The sequence below is a fragment of the Nelumbo lutea genome, chromosome 8 (assembly GCF_056320005.1).
Source record: "Nelumbo lutea isolate HS-2025 chromosome 8, American lotus-T2T, whole genome shotgun sequence".
NCBI classification, from domain to species: Eukaryota; Viridiplantae; Streptophyta; class Magnoliopsida; order Proteales; family Nelumbonaceae; genus Nelumbo; species Nelumbo lutea.
Genome location: NC_142691.1, coordinates 54265554 through 54292586, shown reverse-complemented (window position 1 = coordinate 54292586; position 27033 = coordinate 54265554). Strand labels below are relative to the sequence as shown.

Below are 27033 nucleotides of genomic sequence, written 5' to 3'. Positions count from 1 at the left end.
GTCTGTAAAATGCTTGCCTGTGTAAAATGCGTGTGCCCAGATCACTTTCCTATAACACAAGTAAAAGGAAGGAGAAAAATGCAGAAATAGAAAGTATAAAAGAGGGAATTCTATATTTTTCAAAGCTCTCACACACCAGGGGACTCCTTGCAATCAAGGCGGGCGTGTGAAGCCGAGGGACACACCCACGAGGAGGTGAGATTCATTTGACAAACCCTTTTTCCGTTGCGGTTAATCTGGTTATAGGGGCGACAAATTCAATGATAGATCATGGAATCAGAAGTCCAGCTCATTGTTTTCAAAGTTTTCTTTTCCATCTTGAAGAGATAGGTATTCATTTTCTGTTTTGTATACATTTTTCTTACATTTTTATTCCGAAATTCAAATGGTTTGCTGCGTTTGATTCGGAGTTTGGGACTTGTGTTTTGTAAAAAAAAAAAAAAAGAGATTGTATCTGGAAAAGGTGTTGTTTCTACATCTCTCTCCATCCCAGAACAACAAGCCAGCGTTGTTGGTCTGGATTTCAGATGGGTTTTTGGTGTTGGGATTTTTCTACTGTGCATTGTTTTTCCCCGAATTTCGTAATTTTTCCAAATGACACCTAATTTTCTAGAGCATGTTCTTGATGGCGGTGATATTTCAGGTGCATACAATGCCCTTATTTCTGCCGGATTTCTTCGTTTTCTCGAGCATATCGACTTGATGGAGTGATTCATTTCTTAAATTTCGATTAGCAAATTTTCATGATCTAACCGGGATAAACTTAGTACTGTGCTTCATCAATTTTTTTATGCTATTTATTTATTTTTGTTTCCTTCGGCAGTGTCATCGATTGCAAGAGTTGGGCCTCCTTGGTGAGGGCAAAGGGAGCTGAAAAAATCTGAGAAGGGGAGGGAATGGGATCAATGGACTTTGAAAGCAACAATTGGATCTGGGATGGGGTCGGCTACTACTCGCATCTTTTCGGAGGGATAATGCTCACGGCTGCTGTTCTTGGGATATCATCGAGTTATTTTGGTAAAATTGGCGTTCCTTCTTTGCCTTACCTTTGGCCACATATGGAGGTCTTCCATAAGAAGAGATACAGGAAGAAACCCATAAGAGTTTACATGGATGGTTGTTTCGATCTCATGCACTATGGTCACGCCAACGCGTTGAGGCAGGCGAAGGCTTTGGGGGACATATTGGTGGTAGGAGTTGTGAGTGATGAGGAGATCATAGCCAACAAGGGTCCTCCTGTTTTGTCCATGGAAGAGAGGTATCCAAACGTTTGTCTTTTTATGCATTTATTCCAGTTTTTTTTTTTTTTTTCCTTTTTAATTGAAAGAAACTTATATTTAATTTTTTGATAGATATTTAAATTTCTTTTTTATTTGGGGTGGTGGTGGTTGAAGTTCTTACTGTTCAGTGAATTTATTTTGCCTTTCTAATTTTTTTTTCCTTAAGTAATTTGTATTTCCAGTAAGAACATGTCTCAAAATGTCATTAACTCTAAATCTTGTTCCAGTTAGAGGTTTGGGGTCATAGGTTGAACTTTCCAGTAAGAACATGTCTCAAAATGTCATTAACTCTAAATCTTGTTCCAGTTAGAGGTTTGGGGTCATAGGTTGAACTTTTAGAATTTATATCTTTCTCTTTCCTCTTTCAGGGAAGAACTGGAACTATATTTACCAACAGATGCAGAGCAAACAAACATGAAAACATTATGTCAATTCTCCTTAATCATCATAAAACCATACAGAGAAAAGAGAATGATTGTTTGGATAGTCACCCAGTATTTTCTGATTGGGTTTAATAAATGCAGCTCCTTCAAAATTTGTGGATTTTTTTTTTTTTTTGGTAAAGATGATAAGTTAACAAGCGAGGGGTTCGTCTATGTAGCTGGGTTACCCATTCTCTTTTTGGTTAGTCCTGCATTGCTGCATTTTGTGCCACCTCTATTCCATGGGTAGGGATGGTGGTCGTTTGTCATCTAAATTTTTACCTTTTCAGCTAAGGAGTGTAGCTCTGGTGATCACTAAAAGCTGGGCTAAGTAAATTTCTACTATAGGACCTTATTAATTGGATATTACTGTAATAGGAGAGATGATTATACTACTATTTCTGATCTAATTTAATATTATTTCTAGGCTCACACTTGTTAGTGGATTGAAGTGGGTGGATGAAGTCATTACCAATGCTCCATATGCAATTACCGAGAAATTCATGGATAAACTGTTCAATGAACATAAGATTGACTACATTATACATGGCGATGATCCTTGCCTGCTTCCAGATGGAACTGATGCTTATGCTCTGGCAAAGAAAGCAGGCCGTTACAAGCAGATCAAGCGTACTGAAGGTGTCTCAAGCACTGATATTGTAGGTACTATAATAATTCTTCTACTTTTGCCTCTTTTGCTGTCCATAATTATTAGGAAGTGTTATATCTTACTGTTTGTATACATCCCAAATTAACTGATGCGGGATCTACTGAGCCAAATCTGGGATTTTCTGAATTTTTATGTAATTTGTAAATAGTAGGCCTATTTCTATAATTCTTTAGAAGATCTTTTTGAGTAAGTAGTAGTTTTCCTAATTGCATTAGGATTTGGTTTTCCTAGTTATGTCAGGAGTTTGTTTTCCTAATTAGATTAAAAGTTACTTTAGAAGTCATTGTCATAGTTATAAAGCTAGTAGTGTTTGCCTTATTCATGGTCCTAAGGAGACATTTAGTAGCAGCTGAACTTAAAGAATTATTGCTTTGTGTTGTTATGGGCTCCTTAATGGCTGTAGTGAAGATAGGTTGCTACCTATACCCTCAAATAATTTATTAGTGTGAAATTACAGATAAGCACTCTGTACTTAGGAGGTAGTAACACTTATCCCCCTGAGCTCTGTTTTGTGACAACCCCCCTCCCCCTGAACTTCTAGATTCCACACTTAGCTCTCTTACCACTAAAGGGGTTGATGGTGAAAGTAAAATTACTAAATAGCCCATTTGAGATTCTAGGGCAGCAACAAATAAATGTCAAAATGATGAAAATAACCATTCTAAAGCACAAGTTGTTCTCAAGATGATCTTTGTTGAAACAAAGTTGAGAGAAACATGTGAGTGTTTGGATTTTAGAAAAACTAAGTTAAAAGGGCAAAATGGTGAAGTTAACTCACAGTATGCAAATGGTGAGAGCAATGTGCTGGAATCCAAGAGTTCAGGGGGGTCTTTGTTGCAAGACAAAGTTCAGGGGGCTAAGTGTCACTACTCAGTACTCACTACCCCCAAAGTATAAGGTGGCTGTCTGTAATTTATCCAATTTAATATTTAATTATTTTATCCACTAAAATACAAATCAATAATTCAGTTCAGCTACTTCAGCTGTTACCAAATGGCCCTTAAGTCAACTAGGATTTGCCTCAAGTCAAAAGTCCTAGTCTCAACTAGGATATTTCAAATTCCAAGTTATTATGTTTATAGTGCTTCTTAATAAGTTTTAGAATAGAAAACAAAGGAAAAGGGGTGACCAACCATCCCCTCTATGCTTATAAATATATAAATACTTCTCTTTTTTGACATCAAATAAGGAAGTTTTGAGTTTTCTACTTCTAATGTTGAAGTGGTTCCTATTAGTTCTTTTAAGTGCTGATTTGTAGAGAAGCTTAAGTTCTGATTCTAGGTTATTTTTATTCTTTTTTCCCCAAACCTGAAGGTCCATCCTGCATCACCATCCTATTCCTGTTATTGCAATTAAGTCTCTGAATGTTTTGTATTAGGGAGGATACTTTCTTCTGCGAACGATATAAAAGCTGGTAATGAATGTTTCGACAATACTCTGTCTGAACATGCCAATAACATGAATAACACTAAAGCTGAAGAAAGGCAATCTGGTGGAGCTCAAATATCTCATTTTCTACCTACGTCTAGGAGGATTGTGCAATTCTCAAATGGAAAGGTATCTATGTATAACTTCAAGTGCAATGGTAGAAACACTAATAATTTGTTTCATGTATTCATTAGATTGTGTCTATAGTTCTTTGTATACACATTATACATGCATTTGCACTAGATGCTAATGCTGTCCATGCCTTTTTCTTGTGGAGTATTGTGGGAAGTAGAAATACACAATTTTTGTAATCTCAAAAATTTCAGTGGTGATTGGTGAAGCGGTGATATATTCTTGAGCTATCTCATGAAATTTAAATTCTCAAAGCAACCTTTGAGTTGTTTATGTTACTCAATCCTTTAGAAGGACATCAGTTTGATGGGGTACATAATATGGGTATGGATCCAAGTCAAACTTCCTTTCAGACTAGCTCGATAGCTTCTTCATCATCATCATCAACAATTACCCTTCTTCATGGCCATAATGAGGACATTTCTTTTATTACCAATAACTACCATAAGAGCCAAATTTAGAATCAGTTATAGCTTTTGAGGGGACTCTTCTCTATCATATCTGTAATATGTGAAAAAGGAACATTAAACTAGAGTAACATTTATAGATAGATGGTAAATTTATAATACTTGACAATTTAGTATAATCTATCTTTGCTTTTTTTACTGTTATTTGAACTGTACATTTAATCTTTTTTTTTCTTCTCTTTCAACAATTATCCCATTATTCAAGCTTGATTTGAGCTTGCCGAGTCTGATACCTTGTAAGTATCCATGTAATGTAGTTTCTCAAAGTAAATTCTAGATCTCCAATGTAGGCAGTATTTGGAATTTTGGATGGTGTGTCTATTGGAGTTGTCAGAATTGTTAGAAGTAGTTAATAGGGATAGTATTGTCTTTTTCATGTTATTCTTTCTCTCTTATATTTGCTGTAATTTTCCTAAGGGTATTGTAGTCATTTCAGTATTAGTAGAATTTTAATACAACTTGGGTTGTTAGTAAGGAGAGGTGAACAGATTTCTTCTTTCTCATCTTCTTTCTTTTCTTCTCCTTTTCTTCTCTTTCCCTTGCCTTTTCTCTTCCTATCTTCTCTTTCTTTCTTCTATCCTTTTCTTCACCTTTTCTTACTTTATTAAAGTTGGAACATGGTATCAGAGCCTTAAGGTCGACTGTACTGTTTTCGACACTGTTCACGTCTCAACTTTTTGTGCCTTAGGAATAGAGAATATTCTCTATTCTTTGTTGGAAAGGAAAGGACTTAAGAGGACTGATTGCCCACTTGGAAAAGAGGCTTTAATGCCTCAAGTTGCAGTGTTGTGTGAGTTGGTGGTGTTTTTCTAAAAGCCCTCTATTCGATAGTTCGAAGAGAGCAGCTTTGTGATGTTTCGAGTTGTGAGGTAGGTGTTCCTCAATGTGTGGTGATCTTGTGGTGGTTTGTGTTGTAGTGACACCTCCTTTGGTAAGTATGCAATCTTTTCCAAGTGTTTCTAAAGTAGAGGGCTAATGATTCTTGGTGTTTTTCCTAAAGAAGAAGGTGTGTTACAGTAGTTTCATACCAGCTATTTGATAGATTGCCTAGGTGACAAATCAGTGATCTATTCTCACTCATGGCTTCATCAAATGGTAGCACTAAACCTACAGTAGTTGTGCAATCAGATTTCATGACTTCTCAATTAACTACGGTGAAACTCAATGGTACTAATTATATCCCATGGGCCAAGTTGGTTGAGGTATCTCTCTTTGCAAGAGGCAAGTTGAAGTACATCAAGGAGGGTCCATTGAAAAGTGAATTAGAAGAGTACAATGAATGGGTACAAGAGAATGCCCAAATTATGACATCACTTCGGTATAGTATGGAGAATCACATTAGTGTAAACCTTATGTTTCTAGATACGACCTAGGAGATTTGGGACCATGCCAAGCAATTGTACTCTGGACAAGACAATGCCACAAGAATTTACCAGTTGTACCAAGACTATTTTTCTCTTCAACCAGGGGACAAAAGTGCTGAAGAATACTATGCTTCTCTAAAAAGCTTAAGGAATGAGCTCAATATTTGTCAACCCCTATCCATTGATTTGAAGACTCAACAAGAACAACAAGAACAACAAGATGTAGCAAGATTTTTATCTGGGTTGAGGTCTGAATTTGAACTAGTGCAGACCCAAATATTAGGGAGCAGTGATCTTCCATCATTGTCTGAGGTCTTCTCTCGCATAAGGAGAGCCTCAAATCCACATAGTGATCATCCCCCATCTTTAGAGAGATTAGACATGGTGGTTTCCAGAGGAGGTTTTCCTAGTAGACATATGTGTGGTAGAGGTGAAGGAAATGTGAGGGGTTTTGGCCGTGGGCCTAGAGGTGTACGGGAAGGTGGTAGAGAGTTTGGTGGTGGTCGTAGTGGTAGTGGCTGTGATTCAGCCCGTGAGTGCTCACATTGTGGACGAGAAGGTCACACAGTCAACTTTTGTTATGATCTTCATGGCCTTCCATCTTCTTGGACTAGCCAAGTAATGGTGGAAGGTGATTTTGGGAGTCTTAGTGTGACTGAAGATACTCCTTCCAAAGTTGGTTAGGATAAAGACACAATTTCTAGCTCATGCGAGGAGTATGAAAAGATTCGCCAGTTTGCCTCTTCTAGTTCTACCATTGCTACACTTGTGAAGTCAGGTACTGCTTGTCTTGCTTCTAGTTCTTTACTTTCACCTTGGGTAATTGATTCTGGAGCTTCAAACCATATGATTGGCTCCTCAAATATGTTTGTATCCTTGTCACCACCTTCTACTTCTCAAACCGTTACCTTAGCTAATGGTATTGACCTTAGTTTACGCTCGGTTTTTTATGTTTTTATATGTTCTTAAGTTTTCCTTTAGTCTCTTGTCTGTAAGTAAGCTTACTCAAACCCGTCATTGTTCAGTAACATTTTATCCTTCGTATTGCGTATTTCAGGATCTCAAGACGAGGAAGACGATTGGTGGCAATTGTAAAGTTGGAAAACTGTACTACTTGGATGACCATGGTCCTTAGAAGGCTCTTCATTCATCTCTTACACCACATCAGTGGCATTGTCTTCTTGGTCATCCTTCTCTATGTGTTTTGAAAAAGCAAGTCCCAACTTTGGAGTTCGTAACTCAGTTAGATTGTGAGTCATGTTAGTTGAGTATACATCATAGAGTGTCTTTTGTTCCTAGAGATGATAAGAGAGTCTTGAGTCCTTTTACTTTAGTCCACTCAGATGTTTGGGGTCCTAGTCGTGTGTCATCTTATAATGGATTCATATATTTTGTAACATTTATTGATGACTTTTCAAGAATGACATGGATTTACTTAATGAAGGATCATTTAGAATTGTTCTCTATTTTTCTATCTTTTCATGTTGAGATAAGGAATCAATTTGGTATATGCATTAAAGTGTTCCGTTCAAATAATGCCAAGGAATACTTTCATAATAATTTTCAGGCTTATTTTAACTCGCATGGTATTGTACATCAATCCTCATGTTCACACACTCCTTCAAAATGGTGTGCCTGAGAGAAAAAATCGCCATGTGATTGAAACTAGTCGGGCCTTGTTGATTCAAATGTCAGTTCCTAAAATCTATTGGAGTGATGCAGTTCTCACCTCTTGTTTTCTCATAAACTGTATGCCTTCTTCAGCCCTAGATGGCGCATCACCTTTCTCTATCTTGTTTCCTTCCACCTCGCCTTTCTCTCTTCCTTCTCGTGTGTTTGGTTGTGTGTGTTTTGTTCACAAATTGGGTCCAGGGCCTCTAGGCCATGATAAACTTGACTCCAAAGCTATTAGATGAGTTTTTCATGGTTATTCTTGATGAGGGCGGATTTGGCCCTCCAGTGAAATTGTGACACCTGGCACCTCATGGAAACCAAGTGTAGCCTCTTGACAACTGGGCAGCTCGGGCAGCTCGAGCAGTTCGGCACAGCTCGGCATAGCTCAGGGAGCTTGGTATAACTAGGGGCAGCTCGGCATAGGTAGCTCGCCATAGGCAGTTGGCCACTCCGTAGGTAGCCTGGCGTCTTACGAAGAGCTCGCCACTTAGGGGCAGCTCGGCACTTATAGGTAGCTTGGCATAGGCAGCTGGCCACTCCGCAGGCAGCCTGGCGTCTTACAAAGAGCTCGCCACTTAGGGGCAGCTCGGCACTTACAGGTAACTCGGCATAGGTAGTTCGACACTTAGGGGCAGCTCAGCGTATCGCAGGAAGATCTCCTACCTGACAACCGTACCTGACAGATCCGGAGGTTTGCGCCCACGTCTCTCGCTAGGCGGTGCCGTGCCTGCCAGTCCTGAGAGCTGTTCCTTGACTAGCAGAGCCGTACTCTACAGCAGTCGCCTGCACCCGCCACCTCAGCTCTGGCAGTAACGGCTACGGCAGAGAGACAGAGGCAGTTACGTCTAACTTGACAGAGGCTGTTACGCTTGATTTGACAGGACACCACTATATAAGGACTCCGACCCCCAAAGACAAGGGGGAGGGAATGGAAAAATGGAGGTAATCCCTGCTCTCTAGCTCTCTCATTTCTCTCCAAGCTCTCTGCAATCAGAATGCTAACTTAAGCGTCGGAGAGCCCCCGTCGGGAAAATACCCCCGGGTCCTCTGATTCAGTTCTCACAGGTCCCTCAGCTCTCACCACCTACAAAGAGGAGGAAAAGATGGAGTTCTCGCAGGTCCCTCAGCTCCTGTTGCCTACAAAGAGGAGGAAAAGATGGAGTTCTCGCAGGTCCCTCAGCTCCCACTGCCTACAAAGGAAAGAAGACCACCTCATGCTGAGGGCAGTCGGGTTGCGCTGCACCAGGGAGCTTCACCATTCTCTAAGTCACAGGCCGCCTAGTAGGGAGTTCGTCACCAGGTAGCTCTCCACCAGGCAGTTCGCCACTAGGGAGTTCGCCACCAGGTAGTTTGCCACCAGGCAGTTCGCCACCAGGGAGCTTGCCACTAGGGAGCTCGCCACCAGGCAGTTCACCACCAGGCAATTCGCCACCAGGTAGTTCGCCACCAGGTAGTTCGCCCCTAGGCAGTTCTCCACCAGGCAATTCGCCACCAGGTAGTTCGCCACCAAGGCACGTCACCACCGGGTCAAATAACAAGGTACTTAGCCAAAGAATTTTTACATCACAAAACATTGGTACGTGGCCAGAAATGGCTACATCAACTCTCGTACTCAAAAAGGTTATAACTGCTATCATCCTGTTTTACAGAAAGCTTTTGTTACTCCAGATGTTACCTTCTTTAAGAGTTTACCCTATTTCTCTGGACGTGAACCTTCTCCTTCTATTCCTCTTCCCTCTGAATCTGGTGATGTCTTTATTCCCTTGCCTACTTTGGAGGAGCCTATTCGACCATCTATTCACAAAGTGTACTCTAGACATGATAGACAACCAAAATTGTTGCTAGTAGTTGATCCAACTCTAGCTTCTAACATGCCACCAAAGTCTTTGCCATTGACAAATCCACCATCCTCAGATCTTGATCTTCCTATTGCCCTTCGTAAAGGTAAGCGTACTTGCACAGATCATCCCCTTGCTCGGTATGTCTCCTTTGCTCAATTGTCTCCTTCACATCAATGTTTCATTTCCCTTCTATCCTTTATTTCTCTACTATGTTCTCTACAAGAGGCCCTCTCATCTCCTAACTGGAAGAAGGCGATGGATGAAGAATTTCATGCACTTCAGTCCAATAATACATGGGATCTCACTTCCTTACCACTTGGCAAGTAGGCCGTTGGTTGTCGATGGGTATATACAGTTAAACACCGTCAAGATGACAATATTGAGCGGTTCAAAGCTTGACTTGTTGCAAATGGGTATATTTAGACCTATGGTGTGGACTATTCAGAAACCTTCTCTTCTATGGCTAAAATAGGTTCTGTACGAGTGCTCATTTCTTTAGCTGCCCACTTTGGTTAGCTCCTATTTCAGCTTGATGTCAAAAAAATGTTTTTCTCCATGGTGATCTTTAAGAAGCGGTATTTATGGAGCAACCTCCTAGGTATGTTGCTCAAGGGGAGTCAGGAAAGGTGTCAATTGAAGAGGGCTATCTATGGGTTGAAGCAATCATCGTAGGCATGGTTTGGTCGTTTTAGTAGTGTGGTCCAAGATTTTGGCTTGAAATAATGCAGTGTTGGTCACTCTCTATTTAGTAGAGACTCGTCATCTAGGAAGATCATTCTAGCAGTGTATGTTGATGATATTGTTCTCACTGGCAATGATACACATGGAATTGATGAGTTGAAACAGTTCCTACAGCAACACTTTCAAACTAAAGATCTAGGAACCTTGAAGTACTTTTTTGGATTTGAGGTAGCTCGATCGAATTGGGGAGTCTTTCTATCCCAAAGTATGTTTTAGATATGTTGGATGAAACCGAGTTATTAGGATCCCAACCAGTTGAAACTCCCATGGATCCCAATGTGAAGATGACTGATAGTCAAGGGGAGCCATTAGAAGACCTTACAAATTATTGGAGACTAGTAGGCAAGTTGATCTATCTTACCATCACTAGGCCTGACATATCCTTTAGTGTTAGGGTCCTCAGTCAATTCATGCAGAATCCAACAACTGTTCATTGGGATGGTGTTATGAGGGGTGCTGAAGTATCTAAAGGGTGCTCTTGGTCGAGGGCTTTTGTATAAGAAAAGGGGGAGATGTGTCTCTGGTAGGATACTCAGATGCAGATTGGGCAGGGTCTTTGATGGACAGGAAGTCTACTACAGGTTATTGTACTTTCTTGTGCGAAAATCTCATTACTTGGAAGAGCAAGAAGCAGAATGTAGTTGCTAGGGGTAGCACTAAGATGAATACATGGCAATGGTCCGTGCTACCTGTGAGCTAGTCTGGTTGAAGCATCTTCTTTGGGAGATGAATATCACAATTTGTCAACCCGTTAAATTGTTTTGTGACAACCAAGCTGCAATACATATTGCATCTAATCTAGTGTTTCATGAAAGGACTAAACACATTGAAGTTGATTGCCATTTCGTGAGAGAGAAAGTGACAAGTGGAGAGTTTGTTACTCCCTATGTTAAATCTGAAGACCAAGTAGCTGATATTTTTACTAAAAGTGTGGGTCGCTCAAGGGTGGACTATATTTGTAACAAGCTGGAAGTTTATGATATATACTCCAGCTTGAGGGGGAGTGTCAGAATTGTTAGAAGTAGTTAACAGGAGCAATATTGTCTTTTTCATGTTATTCTTTTTCTCTTATATCTGCTGTAATTTTCCTGAGAGTATTGTAGTCATTTCAATATTAGTAGAATGTTAATACAACCTGGGTCGACAGTAAGGAGAGGTGAACAGATTTCTCCTTTCTCGTCTTCCCTCTTTTCTTCTCTTTCCCTTCCCTTTCCCTTCCTATCTTCTTCTCTTTCTTTCTCCTATCCTTTTCTTCACCTTTTCTTTATTAAAGTTGGAACAGGAGTGATTTTAGAATTCTCTGTGGTTGCTTCTGAGAATATAGTTGTAGAAGAACTGGGAAAAGACTTTGAAGAAGTTACTGAGATGCAAAAGGAAGATTTAGAGGTGATTGTTGACCAAGCTGGACAGCTATAGAAGAAGATTGACTTGGAAAAGGTAATTGATAGGGGAATTCAATTAAGTAAATCATTTGGTCCTTTTATCTTAGTTGGTGATGAATTTGCAAGAAAATCTCGTATAGTCTTTTTTGTTGATGGACAAAAGCTTTTATATATTTGGAGAAGATGGATGGAGATGCTGCTAACAAACTGTATTTTTAGCCTGATGATGCAGCAGAAGAGGAGTGAATTCTAAATGATCTTGTGATAGTGGTGTGGAATCCATGGGGGGTTGCTGTATGAGATTGGGCGCTACAAGTCCTTGCTGTATGAGATTTATATTTTGGTATATGATTGAGGGGTGTTTAATTTGTTTTATTTTGGCTGTTCCTATTTCGGGTGACTACTTATTACCTTTTCTTGTGCTTTTTTCTTTTAATGAAAATTTTCTTTACTATAAAATCCTAGACCTTGTCTAAGAGAGACAGGGTATCTTGGGTTTAATCCAGCTAATACTCCAATTGAGTGGAATTGTAGGTAGGGTGATGACAATGTGCTGTATTTATTGATGCATGTTGATTCTAGTGTTTAGTTGGTTATTTGATTTATTTGTCCCTTACACAATTTGGTTTTGCATGTGTTATGAGTATTCTCAACTACAGTTTTTCTCTCCTTGTATCACTTAAACAGAGGCGAGTTGGATGATATTCTCAAGGCTCAAGGATCTTTCCTTTCTTAATAAGTTTTCTAATGTACCATTGTTTGCTGGTTTCCAAGGAGACCTTGGGAGCAAACTAGAAATGTCAAGAAAATGTGCCCATAGTTCTGTGGTTAATGTGCAATCTTATCCTTAATCATACATTTGCTTGGCCTTACTGTCCAAGCTGTAAGGACCATCTTAGGAGGGACATGGGAATCTGAAATTTAAGTATGAGGGAAATTCCCTTATGAAGCCACCTTAAAGATGCAGAATCTAATCTATTTCTATGATTGCAATAGGACTAAAACCATTTTATTTTATGGTAGTGCTTCAATGACTTATATTGTTGCTTAATTATTTCACCATGTGTGATTCTTGATGAAATGACACTTTTTTTTTCTTGGATATAATTTTAGGGTCCAGGACCAAATGCTCGTGTTGTGTACATCGATGGTGCATTCGATTTGTTTCATGCGGGACATGTGGAGGTGCAACAAATTTAGTCACTTTTACATACTTCATAATTTTGTTTCATGTGGGATGTGTGTGTGTGCATTGATTGATTGTTCATTTGACTTTTTTTTCTACATTCCTTTTGATTATTTTAAGATAAATCCAAAAACTTATAGAAGATGTTGTGCTGGTTCTGTTTTTGATCCATGATCATCCTTGTATTTTTCAATACAAGTTTAGTAATTTTGATTGTAGCTAGAGTACATTTTGAACATGATTTGAAGCATTGGTTTGTAGCAACTAGCAAATGATACTTGTTTTGTGTCTAATATCTTTTTTTTTGATAGATATTTTGTATCTAATATCTTCTTCACTCCATGTCTTTGCTTCTTGTCCATATTGGATTATACAAGGGGTAAAAGAGATACAGAGCCTACAAATTCAAACAAAACAACAAATATGGGGTTTTCCCAAGTCCCAAAGAAGAAATCAAGAGATGCCACCTTACAAAAATTCAGAGATACTAAGGAGGAAATAAGTTGGAGGCAGAAATCTAGGTGCAAATGGTTGAAGGAGGGGGATAGAAACACCGGGTTTTTTCACTCAATGGCAAACGGTGGAAGAAGGAAGAATTTCATTTCAAAGTTGGAAGTTGAAGGAACAGTTATTTCCCACCCGATAGAAATAACAAAAACCCTTGTTGGCCATTTCAAATCTATTTTCAGAAGACCTTTAAATGAAAGGATCTAGTTGGAGGGTTTAGATTGTCCGACTCTTAAGTCCAGAAAGCAGAGAGTGGTTAGAAAGGAGATTTGATTTGGAGGAGATAAAGGAAGCAATCTTTTCAAAGGATAGAACAAAAGCTCTAGGTCCGGACGGGTTCACAATGGCTTTTTATCAAGGTTGTTGGGGTATTGTGGAGGAAGATATTGGGTCAGTGTTTGAGGAGTTTCATAGAAAGGGAATAATCAACTCGAGCTTGAACTCCACTTTTATTGCTCTGGTTCCTAAGAAGAAAGATGCTTCACAACCAAGGGACTTCAGACCTATTAATTTGGTGAACAGTTTGTACAAAATAATCGCAAAAGTGTTGTCTCTATGGTTAAAGAAGGTTCTTCCTTCTATAATTGCACCTAACCAAGGTGATTTTGTGATGGGAAGACAAATTACCGGTCAAATCTTGATTGCAAATGAGAGTCTGGAGAGCTTTAGGAAATCCAAGAAGAAAGTGGTGTGTAAACTGGACTTGGAGAAGGCTTATGACTTGGTTGATTGGTCCTTTTTGTTGGAGGTGTTGAAACGTTTTGGCTTTGGAGACAACTGGTGTAAATGGATTTGGGGTTATATTAGAAGTTGCCACTACTCTATCTTGGTGAATGGAACTGTGGTGGATTTCTTCCTTGCCTCGAGAGGAATAAGACAAGGTGATCCACTATCCTCTTTCCTATTCACTTTGATTGCTGATGTATTTGGGAGATTGATTCAGAGAGCGGATTCAAGGAATTTAATAAAATGATGGAGAGTAGGAAGGGAGGAGATACCTCTTATTCATCTACAGTTCGCAGATGACACTATCCTTTTCTGTGAAGGTGGGGAACATTGAGTGGATCCGGAACCTAAAGTTGGCAATACAACTCTTTGAGCGGGTATCCAATCTCAAGGTGAATTTGGATAAAAGTAGTTTGGCGGGTGTGAATTTGGAGGAGAGGGAGCTTAGAGAGTATGCAGATGTGTTAGGGTGTGCAACCTAGGAATGGCCGATGGCTTACTTAGGCCTCCCCTCGGGGGATAACCCTAAGAATGTAAGCTTTTGGAACCCGGTGGTGGAGAGATTTGGGAAAAGGCTTGCCTCTTGGAGGAAAAATTATCTTTCCTTGGGAGGGAGAATCACTTTGATTAGATCAACCCTAGCTAATCTTCTTGTGTACTTCCTATTAGTGTTTAAGATCCCCACAAAGGTCTCTAACACTTTGGAAAAGCTTATGAGGGATTTCTTGTGGGAGCCTGGAGAAGAGAAGCGGGACCATAGTGTGAGTTGGGAGGTGGTAACTAGAGGTAAAAAGCTAGGAGGTCTTGGGGTTGGGAATCTTAGGAAGAGGAACATGGCATTGCTGGGGAAATGGTTATGGAGGTTTTCGTTGGAAAGAGACAAGTTGTGGACAAAGATTGTGGCTAGCATACATGGGTTGGAAGACAATGGTTGGGAACCTGGAATCTTGGCAAGGACTATAACCACTTCTCCTTGGTTAGCCATACACAAATTGCTTCCAGTATTCTCCCCTTGTATCAGGTATGGTCTTAACTCCGATAATAAAATAAAATTTTGGGAACAACTTTGGGTCAGGGATTCACCTCTAATGGACCAATTACCCTCTTTGTATGCTCTTTCTGATTTGAAAACTGAATCCATTTCTTCCTTAACCCCCTCGGACTCTCCTTCGGGGTTTTGGTGGAACCTAGGGCTGAGAAGGGCAATTAGGGACACAGACTTGGACCACATTTTGTCTTTATTAGCCATCATTGGAAATGTCTTCTTGGATCCCTTTAAGGAGGACACCAGATTTTGGGTTCCCTCCTCTTTAGGTGTTTTCTCTTGTGCCTCATTTTTCGAGACTTTAACTCAGCCTTTTGATCCCATTGTGTTGTCTTTCCCGGTTAAAGAAATTTGGAGTAGGCTCATTCCTCCTCGGGTTCGTAGTTTTTGTTGGGAAAATTTCCTTGAAAGAATTAACACAAATGACCTACTTCAGAAGAGGAGACCCAACTCTTGTTTACTTCCCAATAGATGTACTCTCTATAAAGCTGATGGGGAAACTGATTACCACCTTATGGTCACTTGTTCGGTTCTTAAATCAGTTTGGGAGTGGGTCTTTTCCCTTTTTGGGTGTGTTTGGATACCCCCTAGGAGTGTCTAAAGCTTGTTCTTTCCCTCTTTTTTCAGATGGCCGAAGAAGAGAGGAAGACTATGTGGAGAAGCATTAGGGCTGTAGTGTGTTGGTCTCTATGGGAAGAAAGAAACTCATGAATATTTTCAAAGGAAAGAACCATTGGAAACTTATTAGATCTAATCGTGTTAAGGGTGGCACATTGGTTGAAAACTATGGAATTGTTCTCAGATTATTCTGTGGCTGTTGTGATGAGAAATTGGAAGGAGATAGCCTCCTTTGCCCTCTGTAAGGAACCCAGGGCCTTCTGGGATTGGGGGAGTATTTAGGAATGAGGTGGGGGCTATTATTGCTATGTTCTCAGGCCCAATTGGGGAAGGAGACTCTTAGGGCTGAGATCCTCACAACCCTGGAAGGTATCCAAAGAGCAAAGGAGTTGAACATTAGATGTTTGGTTCTTGAAGGTGACTCGGAGGTGGTGATTAGGTGGCTAAAGGGGGGAGGCTGCGGATTATGGAGTTATAACAATGAGAAGAATAAATTTAACTGGCTGAGTAGGGATATTGTGGTTCATTACAACTGGGTGAAGAGGACTAATATTTTTTTATTTTTCCTTGTTTTCTTTGGTGGGGTGTTAAGTCTTTTTTATCTCTCCTTTGTACCTAAGCTTCACATAGTTTCATATCTTTAATAAAGTTTCTTGTTATATTGATAAAAAACAGTCAATTCTCCATGCACCTTTAGCAGGATGATCAATTGTGAAGTTGTCAGATCTTGGATTCCAATAGAACAAGAGGTTCAAGGCCCTAAAGTGAGAATACCCCCAAGGTGCTAGTGGAGTAAAAGAGATGGAGATGAAGGGAGAAGAAGCAAGGTTTCCTGCCATCCATGGGATGGAGACAAGAGATGGATTTTGAAGCAAAGAGATTTCTTCTTGAGGATTGCAGAAACAGTGGTCAGTGTTCATTGAAGGTTAGGGAAGAGAAGAAAGCCACTATCTTTCTAGTTGGAGAAGCCATGCTATATAGGATCATCTCAGTTCTAGTCCTTAGAGAATGTTGAATGGTCTTCTTTGATCAGAATTTTATGGCTATTGATGGCTGTAATGGCTTCTTGAAGGAATAAGAGAGAAAATAGGGATAGAAAGAAGAGAGAAAATACTTGGAATCACTCATAGGGTGCTTAGAATCACTCTAGGGCATGGGAATCACTCGCCCTAGTTAGCATAAGCTGAAGAAAACTCATATTTCATTGCCTGTGTAAAACGTCCATCTCTCTCTCTCTCTCTTCTCTCTATATATATATATATATTTATATAGACTCTAGACTCATAATAATCCTAGGAGTCAAACTTTTAGACTCATAATAGTCTTATAGTCCTAGGAGTCATAGTAGGACTTAAACTGAGTTGTCTTATCCTATTTCAATTCAAAGAAGACTTAATAACTCCAATCCTACTTATGCAATGACTGAAATTTTAAACATAAACAAACCATAACTAGAAAAATTAAACCCTATCATTGGACCCCACAAAAATTGCAAAATGACAAAAATACCCCTACTATCCAAAAATATAGAAAAACATAAAATTTCATAAAAGTCCATTTTTGACTCTTCAGCTTCTGCATCATTCTCCCCCTGTTCAAAAGAACTCGTCCTCGAGTTTTGAAGAACTTGAGGATGAAAAGTTGATATGCCCCAATTACAAAAGGAGTAGGACTTCCCACAGCTATATGCTTGGACTGTAGAGTAGAGGCCACACACAGAACTAGAAAAGGATCTTGAAAGAAATGTACTTTTGAAACACTGCCTTCCATAACCATCTTTGTTAAATCATCAATAACATTAGTGTTGGTTCGGCTAGTTTAGTGTTTATGTTAGTCATATTTGTGTCTTAAGTTCTTAGTTATTGGGCCTAAACTTGTTTTATTTTTTTTGTCTAGGTGTCCCATCACTAATCAGGGGCATTCTAGTTCATTCATGTAACATTACTTTGTAAACATCTATATAAGATTGTAGGACCGACTGAAGTGTAGAAGCCGCCATTCTCAAATCTTCTTCTCTTCTTCTTCTTCTTCTTTTCCTTATTCTTCTTCGGCTGTTGTTTTCCAGCAAACATGGTATCAGAGCACTAATCGGTTTGACTGGTTACAACCACCTCTTTTCTCCTCTTCTCTATTCCTTCTTTTTTTTTCTCTCTCTCTCTCTCTCATATCTTGGCCACTGTGAAGAAACCCTAGGGCTGACCGTAGAACACAACAAGGTCTGTATCTAGGGTCCCTTGGTTGTAGGGCCCAAGGGGAGTTTGTTACAGAAGTTGATGCCCTACTAGGCACCCTGCAGCAGGTAGTAGCCATTCGGCTGCTAAGAGAGATCTGTGTGGAACAGATCTAGGTGGAAGGACTGAATTAGATAGTCCTAGTATAGATCGTAAGGGTGGTCACAGTCTACGATAGCAGAAGTCAAAGCCCAACCTAGTCTAGAAGAGTTCAGCACAGTACAAAGGTGGATTGTTCTTGGTTTCAGACCTGTTACGAGGGGTTCTCAGATTTGTAACAGCTTCGGTAAGTCTGAAATCGTGTTCTTTGTACTGAGTTTTCAATTGTCATTACTGTAAGAGGAAGGAGATGTCTTCAATATCGGGAGAAGTGTCTTCTAGGGATAATAGAACTGGTGGGAGGTCTTCTAATCTAGAAAACCAAATCTGCACAACTTGCAGATCACCAGTGTATTGTTGGATGAATATAACTTCAGAGAATGGTCTGTTTCAGCCATGCTCTTCATTACTTCCTAGGAACTTACGGGTTATTTAGATGGACAGAAGAAGGAACCTGAAGTGGGTAGTGTGGAGTATGCAATATGGCGTAAGGAAAATGCTACTGTTATGTCCTGGCTGCTTGCTTCGATGACTCCAAGAGTGGCCATGACTATTCAACACTTTACCACTGTTGGGAGAAAGTGTCTAAAACTTATGGACAGAGAAAGAACAATGCAAGAATTTATAGGCTAAACTAAGACATTGCTGCATTGAGACAAGGAGATATGACAGTTGCAACGTATTTTGCAACCCTAGAAGGACTATGGGAAGAACTTGATCATCATCTTATTCTTGGTTGGGAGAATGTAAGAGACAAGGAGAGGCATAATAAACAAACTGAAGAGGGTAGAGCCTTTAAGTTCTTGGCAGGTTTAGACCCAATGTATGAGAGCATAAGGTCTCAAATTTTGGGAAGGGATGAAATGTCAGATTTACACCATGTCTACTATCTAATAAGGAATGAAGAGGTTAGGAGGAAAGAGATGCAAGTTGACACTCAAATGCAGCCTGTTGAACATTCAACGCCCTGATTTCTTCAAACCAAAAAGGGAGCAAGCATTTGGACAAGAGGCATCTTAAGTGCACTCATTGTGGAGGTGAAAGGCATGTAAAAGAGACTTGTTGGGTTCTTTATCCTCATCTGAAACCAGCTGCGTTGAGGAAAGACAAAAAGCCCTAGAGGAATCAAACAGCAAGTGGGAACCTTGTTACTAGTAACAGTGGTGATAGCTCGAAGAACACATCTACAGTTACACCTCCTCCCATGGGACAGACTGCTAATTCCTACACATCCAGGTTCTTGGATTTCATTGTTGATGAGGTAGAGGTCCTTAGCCGGGCCTTAACCCGTCTAAGGACTAATTCCCTTACTTCCACCTCCCTTGCCAGATCAGGTATTGTCTCTGCTTATAGTGCAACTAGTTTTGTAGAGTCTACTTCTTGAATTATTGATTCTGGTGCAACTGAACACATGACACACATGCCCTTTTTATTTTTTTCTTATCATTTGATGTCTAGCCAATATAAGATGAGAGTTGCTGACGGTTATCTCTCCACCATCTCTGGGAAGGGGGGAGTTGACCTAAGCAAGGCCCTCTCTCTTAAATCTGTTCTACATGTTCCCAATCTTCCAATCTCTTATCTGTTTCGAAGCTTACCAAGAATTTAAATTGTAGCATAACTTTCTTTCCTACTCATTGTGTCTTTCAGGACAGACTGACGAAGAGAACGATTGGGAGTGGTCATGAGTGTGGAGGTCTCTACTATTTTGATGCAGACATCAGTTCGGCTTTACAATCATCTACTGCCAGTAGTCAGAATAATGAGGAGTCAATAGCTAGGTTACACTTGTGGTATGCAAGGCTAGGTCATTTACCTTTTTCATCATTGCAAGGGTTGTTTCCTGAATTACTCAAGGGTATTTCAAGTCAAAGTTTAGTTTGTGAAATGTGTCGGTTGTCAAAACAATGTAGAACTCTTTATCCAATTTCTAGTAATGAAATTCAAGCTCCTTTTGATTTGGTCCATTCTGATGTTTGGGGTCTCTCTTGTTTCTATAAATGACTTTCGTTACTTTATCAGTTTTATTGATCACTATTCACGATGCACATGGATCTACTTGTTAAAAGGACGTGATGAAGTGCCATGGATAACCATGGCATTTTGTTCAGACAATGATTGAAACTCAATTTAATAAAAAGATTAAGCAATTCCGTTCAGACAATGCTGTTGAATATTTTGAAAGATCCTTGAACCTGGTCATGGAGGATGCAAGCATGCTACACCAGTCATCTTGTGCTAGTACCCCTCAACAGAATGGGGTTGCTAAGCACAAAAATAGACACTTATTGGAGACCGCTCGAGCTTTACTATTTCAGCACAAGGTTCCCAAGTACTATTGGTCTCAAGCAGTCCTTACCGCATCATATCTGATAAATCGGATGCCATCCAAGTTGTTGGGTATGAAAACTCCTTTCTTTGTCCTTTGTCCTAATCTTCCAGACTTTCCTCTTCCACCTAGAGTCTTTGGTTGTGTATGTTTTATTCATGTAAAGGATCCAAAGAAGACCAAGTTGGATCCAAGGGCTACGAAAGGAATCTTTCTAGGGTACTCTCCTACACAGAAGGGTTACAAGTGTTATAATCCCATTACCAAGAAGAAATACGTCACAAAAGATGTGGATGATATGGTGATTATAGGGAATGATATAGAAGAGATAAAAAGATTGAAGGAGTTCTTGGCTTTTGAGTTTGAGATCAGAGACTTGGGTCATCTGAGATACTTCCTTGGAATTGAAGTTGCTAGGTCACAAGAGGGCATCTATATATGTCAACGGAAGTATGTCCTTGATATTCTAGAGGAGATAGGTATGATGGGGAGTAGACCAGTAGATACTCCAATAGAACAGAACCATGGTCTACAAGAATCAGTAGGAGATGACTACCTTGATAAAGAGATATACCGAAAACTGGTAGGTCTACATGTTGTCAGCTATGCACTCTCCAAAGATTCTTCATATGAGAGCAGCGGAAAGGATTCTTAGGTACTTGAAGACTTGTCCAGGAAAAGGAATTCTGTTCAAAAAACACAATAAAATTGAAATTGAAGCGTATACTGATGTTGATTGGGCTGGTTTTGTTGGAGATAGGAAGTTTACTTCTGGGTATTGCACGTTTGTTGGAGGGAATTTGGTTACATGGCGAAGTAAAAAGCGGAATGTGGTTGCTAGATCAAGTGCAGAGGCTGAATATCGAGCTATAGCTCATGGTGTTGCTGAACTATTGTGGCTTAGGACCCTTCTTGGTGAGCTCGGGATAAAGGTCGAGTGTCCTCTAAGGCTGTACTGTGACAACAAGGTTGCCATCAACATTGCAAATAACCTAGTGCAACATGATAGGATGAAGCTATTGAGATTGACCGACACTTCGTTAGAGAAAGGATAGTCTCAGGGGAGCTCTGCATTCCTTATACTCCTTCCGAGATGTAGATTGCGGATATGCTAACAAAAGGACTAGCTTCAACGAAATTCTTAGACTTGGCAAACTAAACATGACTAACATCCATGCTTAGCTTGAGGGGGAGAGTTGGTTCGGCTGGTTTAGTGTTTATGTTAGTCATATTTGTGTCTTAAGTTCTTAGTTATTGGGCCTAAACTTGTTTTATTTTATTTTTTGTCTAGGTGTCCCATCACTAATCAAGGGCATTCTAGTCCATTCATGTAACATTACTTTGTAAACATCTATATAAGATTGTAGGGCCGGCTGAAGTGTAGAAGCTGCCATTCTCAAATCTTCTTCTCTTCTTCTTGTTCTTCTTGTTCTTCTTCATCTTCTTCTTCTTCTTCTTCTTCTTCTCCGGCTGCTGTTTTCCAGCAAACAATTAGTTTCTAGAACACTTAATTTACCAACCAACCATTGTGATGAATCTTCCCCTCACATATCCAAACCCTTAACTGCAACATTTGGAACTTTTCCTTCAACCTCTAGAATCACCATCTCTATGTGTTATGCTATCCTTAGTTCTTCAACAAACTGAAGGACTCCTTCTATTGTTGATGTTGGTGGAATTTGTGCTATGTTAGGTTGTAATTCTTGAATTAGTTCTAGTTGAACTTGAAATGTCAAGTCACTTTCTTTCTTATTGGGATCTACTACAATCAGCACATTTGTATCTTGCACTTGAATTTCTTTAACTCGTTCTGCTTCTATTTCTTCTTGATTATTAACCTCAAGCTGATCATGGGTGTTGGAAACTCTAGTAATTTCTATTTTTTTCTTGACCTCTTGATTTTTAATATCTAGAACTTCTATAGCTTGAAATTCTTCTTCTTTAGCTTCATCCTCAACTTCAGCTCTAGGATAGGCATCAACTTGCAAGGAATCATACTTTCTTTTCAACTTTGTACCTTCTTCCCTTTGACTTCAAGTTCTTTGTTGTAACCTACTGCTTCTTCTTTTGCTTGAAATTAGTCAACTCCATATATAGATCATCATGGAAGTCTAGTGGGATGTACTTTTCTTGTAAACACCTTTCATCTCTGCCCATGTACTAATTGGATCATCACCTCTATTTTCTAGTTGTTGCTCAAGAGTTCTCCACTATACTTTAGTATGGCCCGTCAACTTCATGCGTGCAAATCTAATCCTTTGTTTGTCAAATATGTCATGCCAATCAAAATATTCTTCTAGCTTAGCAACCCAATCAAAGAATGCTTGCGGTTCTTGTTTTGTTCCAATGAATCATAATACATAAAGTTTCATAAAATTCCAATTTTGACTCTTCAGCTCCTGCATCAGGACCCTTTCTGATATTTGAAGTCATCAATAAATTTTCTTTGATCATGCTTTTGATAAAAATTTCCTTAATTCATTTTACCATAGAAAATCAGTAATGACCTCAAAGCAAGATGTGGTCTAGCTATTCTTATTAACCTAATTGTATGCCCAAATATTCTTTCAACCGGCTTGTTGAAGTCAAAGGCTGATGCACAATTGAGCCCTAAATAAATGATAGACTTCAGCCCCACATGAATCACCCATCTTTAGAAACAAGATGTTTTAAAATTAGTAGCACTAAAACAGAGCATGACATGTAAATTTAGTAATAATAGGAGTGTAAATCAAGATACACTTTGGATTGGAGACAGAGATAACTCATTGTGACCATTTTTGGTATCTTAGTTCAATAATTTATAACAAGGGAAAGATTGAGGAGGATGTCACCCGAAGAATTAGAGTGGGATGGGCAAAATGGAGGGGGGTGCGTCTAGACTTTTATGTGATAGGTGAACACCACTTAGATTAAAAGGAAAATTCTATAAAACAATTGTAAGGCTATCTATGTTGTGTGGAGAAGAGTGTTGGGCAGTCAAGAGACGACATACTGATCCATCCATTTATATTTGGTTTTTTGTCTTCTCCCCCAATCATGTCTATTTGTCAAGGATGTCATATATTTGTGAGATAGTTTTTCCTTCTTTCTTTCTCAAATTTTCAGTGTTTTTTTTTTTATTGGGTAGAGTGTTAAATCTATTATTTTAGTGGTTATACAGAGGAACCCCTCTGTATGGAAGATAGGCACATGCTAATAATATTCTAGTGAATACATCTGATGTTATAGGCTCAAATACGAATTTAAGAGTTTTACACGGTCCTGTACTGATTTTTTGGAAATATGGATATAGACATCCTGTCCCAAATTTTACTGAATACATGGAAGTAACATTGTCAAAGGAAAAACCTGCCTAAGTTATTGTGGATACAGAGATTGGTTTAAGTGTCCTAGTATCAGTGTGTAACATTCATGACTTTTCTTTACTTTAACCATAATGATTCATTAGATACTGTCATAATTTCCCCCATCCATTATTTGATTCTTTTTATGGGCTGAGCTGCTCTTTCTTGTCATGTTCAGATATTAAAGAGTGCTAGGCAGTTTGGAGATTTTCTCCTTGTTGGTATTCACAGCGACGAAACTGTCAGGTTGGTTTTTTTGTTCATTATCATATTTGGTGTCTGCCATTCTTCATGGATCAGAAGGAAATATTATTTCCAAATTATTTCCAATACCAGTCAGCAATCTTTGGTTTGGTCTGGATGCTGCTATATGGAGGTTATATTTCATAACTTGTGGAAGAAAGAAGAATTCTTAGTATTGTTTTCCACTGCAGTGAGCATAGAGGAACTCAGTATCCAATCATGGACCTTCATGAACGTAGTCTTAGTGTGCTGGCATGCCGATATGTTGATGAAGTTATCATAGGCTCCCCTTGGGAAGTTACAAAGGACATGGTATGTAGATTTCTATACCATTATGTCTTGGATTTGTGGCTCTCGAGAAAACTGAAGCCACCCATCATTTAACCTTTTTCATTTGCCCAAATCAATTCCTCTCATCATAACTAACTTAAGCCTCAAGTTCTGTAAAAAGCGAGGCTCTTTTTCTTTTATTGATATATCCTATAGGATAGACCTTTTCCTCTAAAACCCTTTTCTGTTGACATGCTCCCTTGGTAGCTTCTTATACATGTGCTAAGAACATGATTTATCATTAATCATTCTAAAGTGAGGTTGGTGCTGATGTTAATTTTCTGGGCTTGAGCAGATAATTACATTCAATATCTCCTTGGTTGTGCATGGGACAGTTGCTGAAAGCACCAACTTTTTAAATGTAAGTAAATACTTTAGTTTGTTTAGTGTGGACCAATTTCTTTTCTCCAGTTTATAAATTTAGCAGTGATGTTGATTTTGTGTATAGGATGATGCTGATCCATATGCAGCTCCCAAGAGCATGGGAATTTTTCGTATGATTGAAAGCCCTAAAGATATTACTACTTCTTCTGTTGCCAAAAGGATAATTGCTAATCATGAAGTTTACAAGGTATTGACCAAGATCATGATCTTACTTACAATAGTGCATCATTCTTATTATTAAAAAAATGCTTTACCCAATGCTGGTTCCAGCTATCTGGAAAAGCCTTGGCTGTTGGCCCCCTACAGCCAAGACTGTTGAGAATGTTCCTGGGCATGACACATTTCTGTAGGTGTTGGGTAAAAGTAGGGGTGAGCATTTGGTTTATTCAGTTAAAACTGAACCAAATAAACCAAAATTTTAAAAACTGAGTTAAACCGAAACCGAATTATAAAAAAACCAAAATTTTTAGTTTGGTTTTCGGTTATTTTGGTTAAAACTGAATTTTAATAATATATACTTTATTATATATATTATAACATATATTATGAAATCAAATTTTATTATATTATATATAAATATATAATATATTATATATTATATGTTACATATTATATAATATATCTTACATATTATATATTACGTATAATAATAGAAAGTTTGGTTAATTCGGTTAACTGAATTTCTAATTCTAAAAACCGAAAACCGAATTAGTCAAACTGAATTAACTGAACCGATTTAACCAAAAACAAAAAAACGAATCGAACAAACCAAAACCGAAATTTTTGGTTCAGTTTTTTGGTTTTAACCAAATAGTGCTCACCCCTAGGTAAAAGACTAACTGCACTCAATATTCTTTTGGCCAAAAAGACAAGCAAGGGACTGAAAGGGTTGATGTGTCATGCCCAAAAATGTCCCCAACGGCCCGGCTGTTGGCCCCAAGTTTTCTCCAGCCATCCAGGGTCTTGGGAGTAGACTGGATATGGACCTAACCTCCAGCAGTTTTTAGCACAAAGTGGCTACTCCAATACTCAAATAGGCATTCTTCTGCTTGTTAGCTTGAGATTTTACCACTGCATCAAGAAATGGACAATCCCTTGAAAATTCAATTGAATCCTTGATGATAAAGAATGTTTAATCAAATCATGAATTTAGGGCTGCAAACAGATCGAATTGGATCAGATATAGGTAGATCCAAATTTGATTTCTTTTATCCATCAGTTTATGTCAGATACAGATCGAATTGAGATTGCAATTGGATATTGAATAGTTAAGATAAATTAAACCAAAAATTGGAAATTGAGAAAGCTGTGAATTGTTATCAAGTTAGGCTAGCCCAATTGGAGGCATTTTCAAGCTGTTCTTTTTCTTGTTCTAATGCTCTTTCCCTTATTTTCTCTTTGTTTCCGTATAACTTTCATTGCAAATCCTATATTCACACTCATGTTTCTTGTAGAAGAATTTGACCTCACTGTTAAGAAATCCAAAGAAGACAATCATTACACCATAACTGTTATTTTCTTGTGTACTTCTGTCTTAATGATTAGCTTGTCATGCAGAAACGCAATGCCAAAAAGGTAGAGAGTGAAAAGAGATACTATGCTGAGAAGAAATATGTATCCGGAGACTAAGAGTTCTGTAAATGTTTTTATGTGGCTGCTGAACCAACTAAATAACCTTTCTGCAACAGTGGCTTGGTTGACAATTCCACTGCACTTCTCCCCATACCATCGTGAAGATTACTGCTATTGATGAAGATGATGGTGTATTGTATTTTTTTTTTTTTTGGTTTTGTGAAGATAGAAAATGAGTACCATGGAGAGTTTGTTTTCCAGAACATTAGAAGCCTCCAGGAGTGCCATTTCTTTTCCCCTACCCACCCTAATTTTGTTGTAATTCTTCCCTACAAGAGTAGAATAGGTGTTTCATCGGACAAAACAAAACTAATCTTGTGCTGCTGTTTGTGATCGTTGCACCCTCTTTCATACTTGCAAGCAAGGAGGAAATCTGATTCTCTAGGGACATGCATTTGTTTTTGTGGTTTAGAGAGGAGGGAGTTCATTGAAGTTTGCAGCACTCTGCTCTATAGAAACACTTAATATTGTTGTAGCCTTTTTGAGATTCAAGGTGATTTTTTTAGATATTCATATTGTTGGCTTGTTACTACTCTTCCAATTCTAGCAATTGGCGCAGCGATGTTACAATTCCATTAATTTATTTTTCTGATCTTATTCTTTTTTTCCTCTCATTTTTAGGTTGTTATTTCAGTCATCAATCATAATGCAAGGGATAAAGCTCCAAAAGCCTTGACTGATTAAGTGACTATCTCTATCTGTGTGGTTTAAACCTTAGGCTAGTTTGGTTTGAAGGAAAAAGTAGGAAAAGGAAGGGAAAGGTAGGGAAACCTTTACAATCAAACATAGCCTTAATAACTTCTTTTTCTATTTAATAAGCAAATCTTGTAGACGTCTATGACCGGTCCCGCTTATTGATTACTCTTAGCTCCGATTTGAATAGGTTTTATGGTGCAGTTGTAAAGTGATTTTTGTTTGTTTTTTACCATTGTGAATACCTTGTGAAACGTAAAGC

General features: G+C 38.9%; 1 protein-coding gene across 2 annotated transcripts; it reads left to right on the top strand.

Moving 5' to 3' along the window:
- Positions 1-26591, top strand: LOC148844228 (ethanolamine-phosphate cytidylyltransferase-like). 2 transcript variants are annotated; one of them, XM_088957564.1, is made up of 10 exons: positions 1-195; positions 824-1258; positions 2130-2365; positions 3751-3929; positions 12515-12586; positions 23668-23735; positions 23924-24044; positions 24358-24423; positions 24511-24633; positions 26004-26591. In XM_088957564.1, exons 2-10 carry the CDS (start codon positions 897-899, stop codon positions 26073-26075), a joined length of 1299 nt encoding a protein of 432 aa, XP_088813690.1. In that variant the 5' UTR covers positions 1-195; positions 824-896; the 3' UTR covers positions 26076-26591. The 2 variants fall into 2 exon arrangements, with proteins under 2 accessions (XP_088813690.1, XP_088813691.1); XM_088957565.1 differs by having other exon boundaries at positions 25-330.
- Positions 26592-27033: the final 442 nt, after the last annotated feature.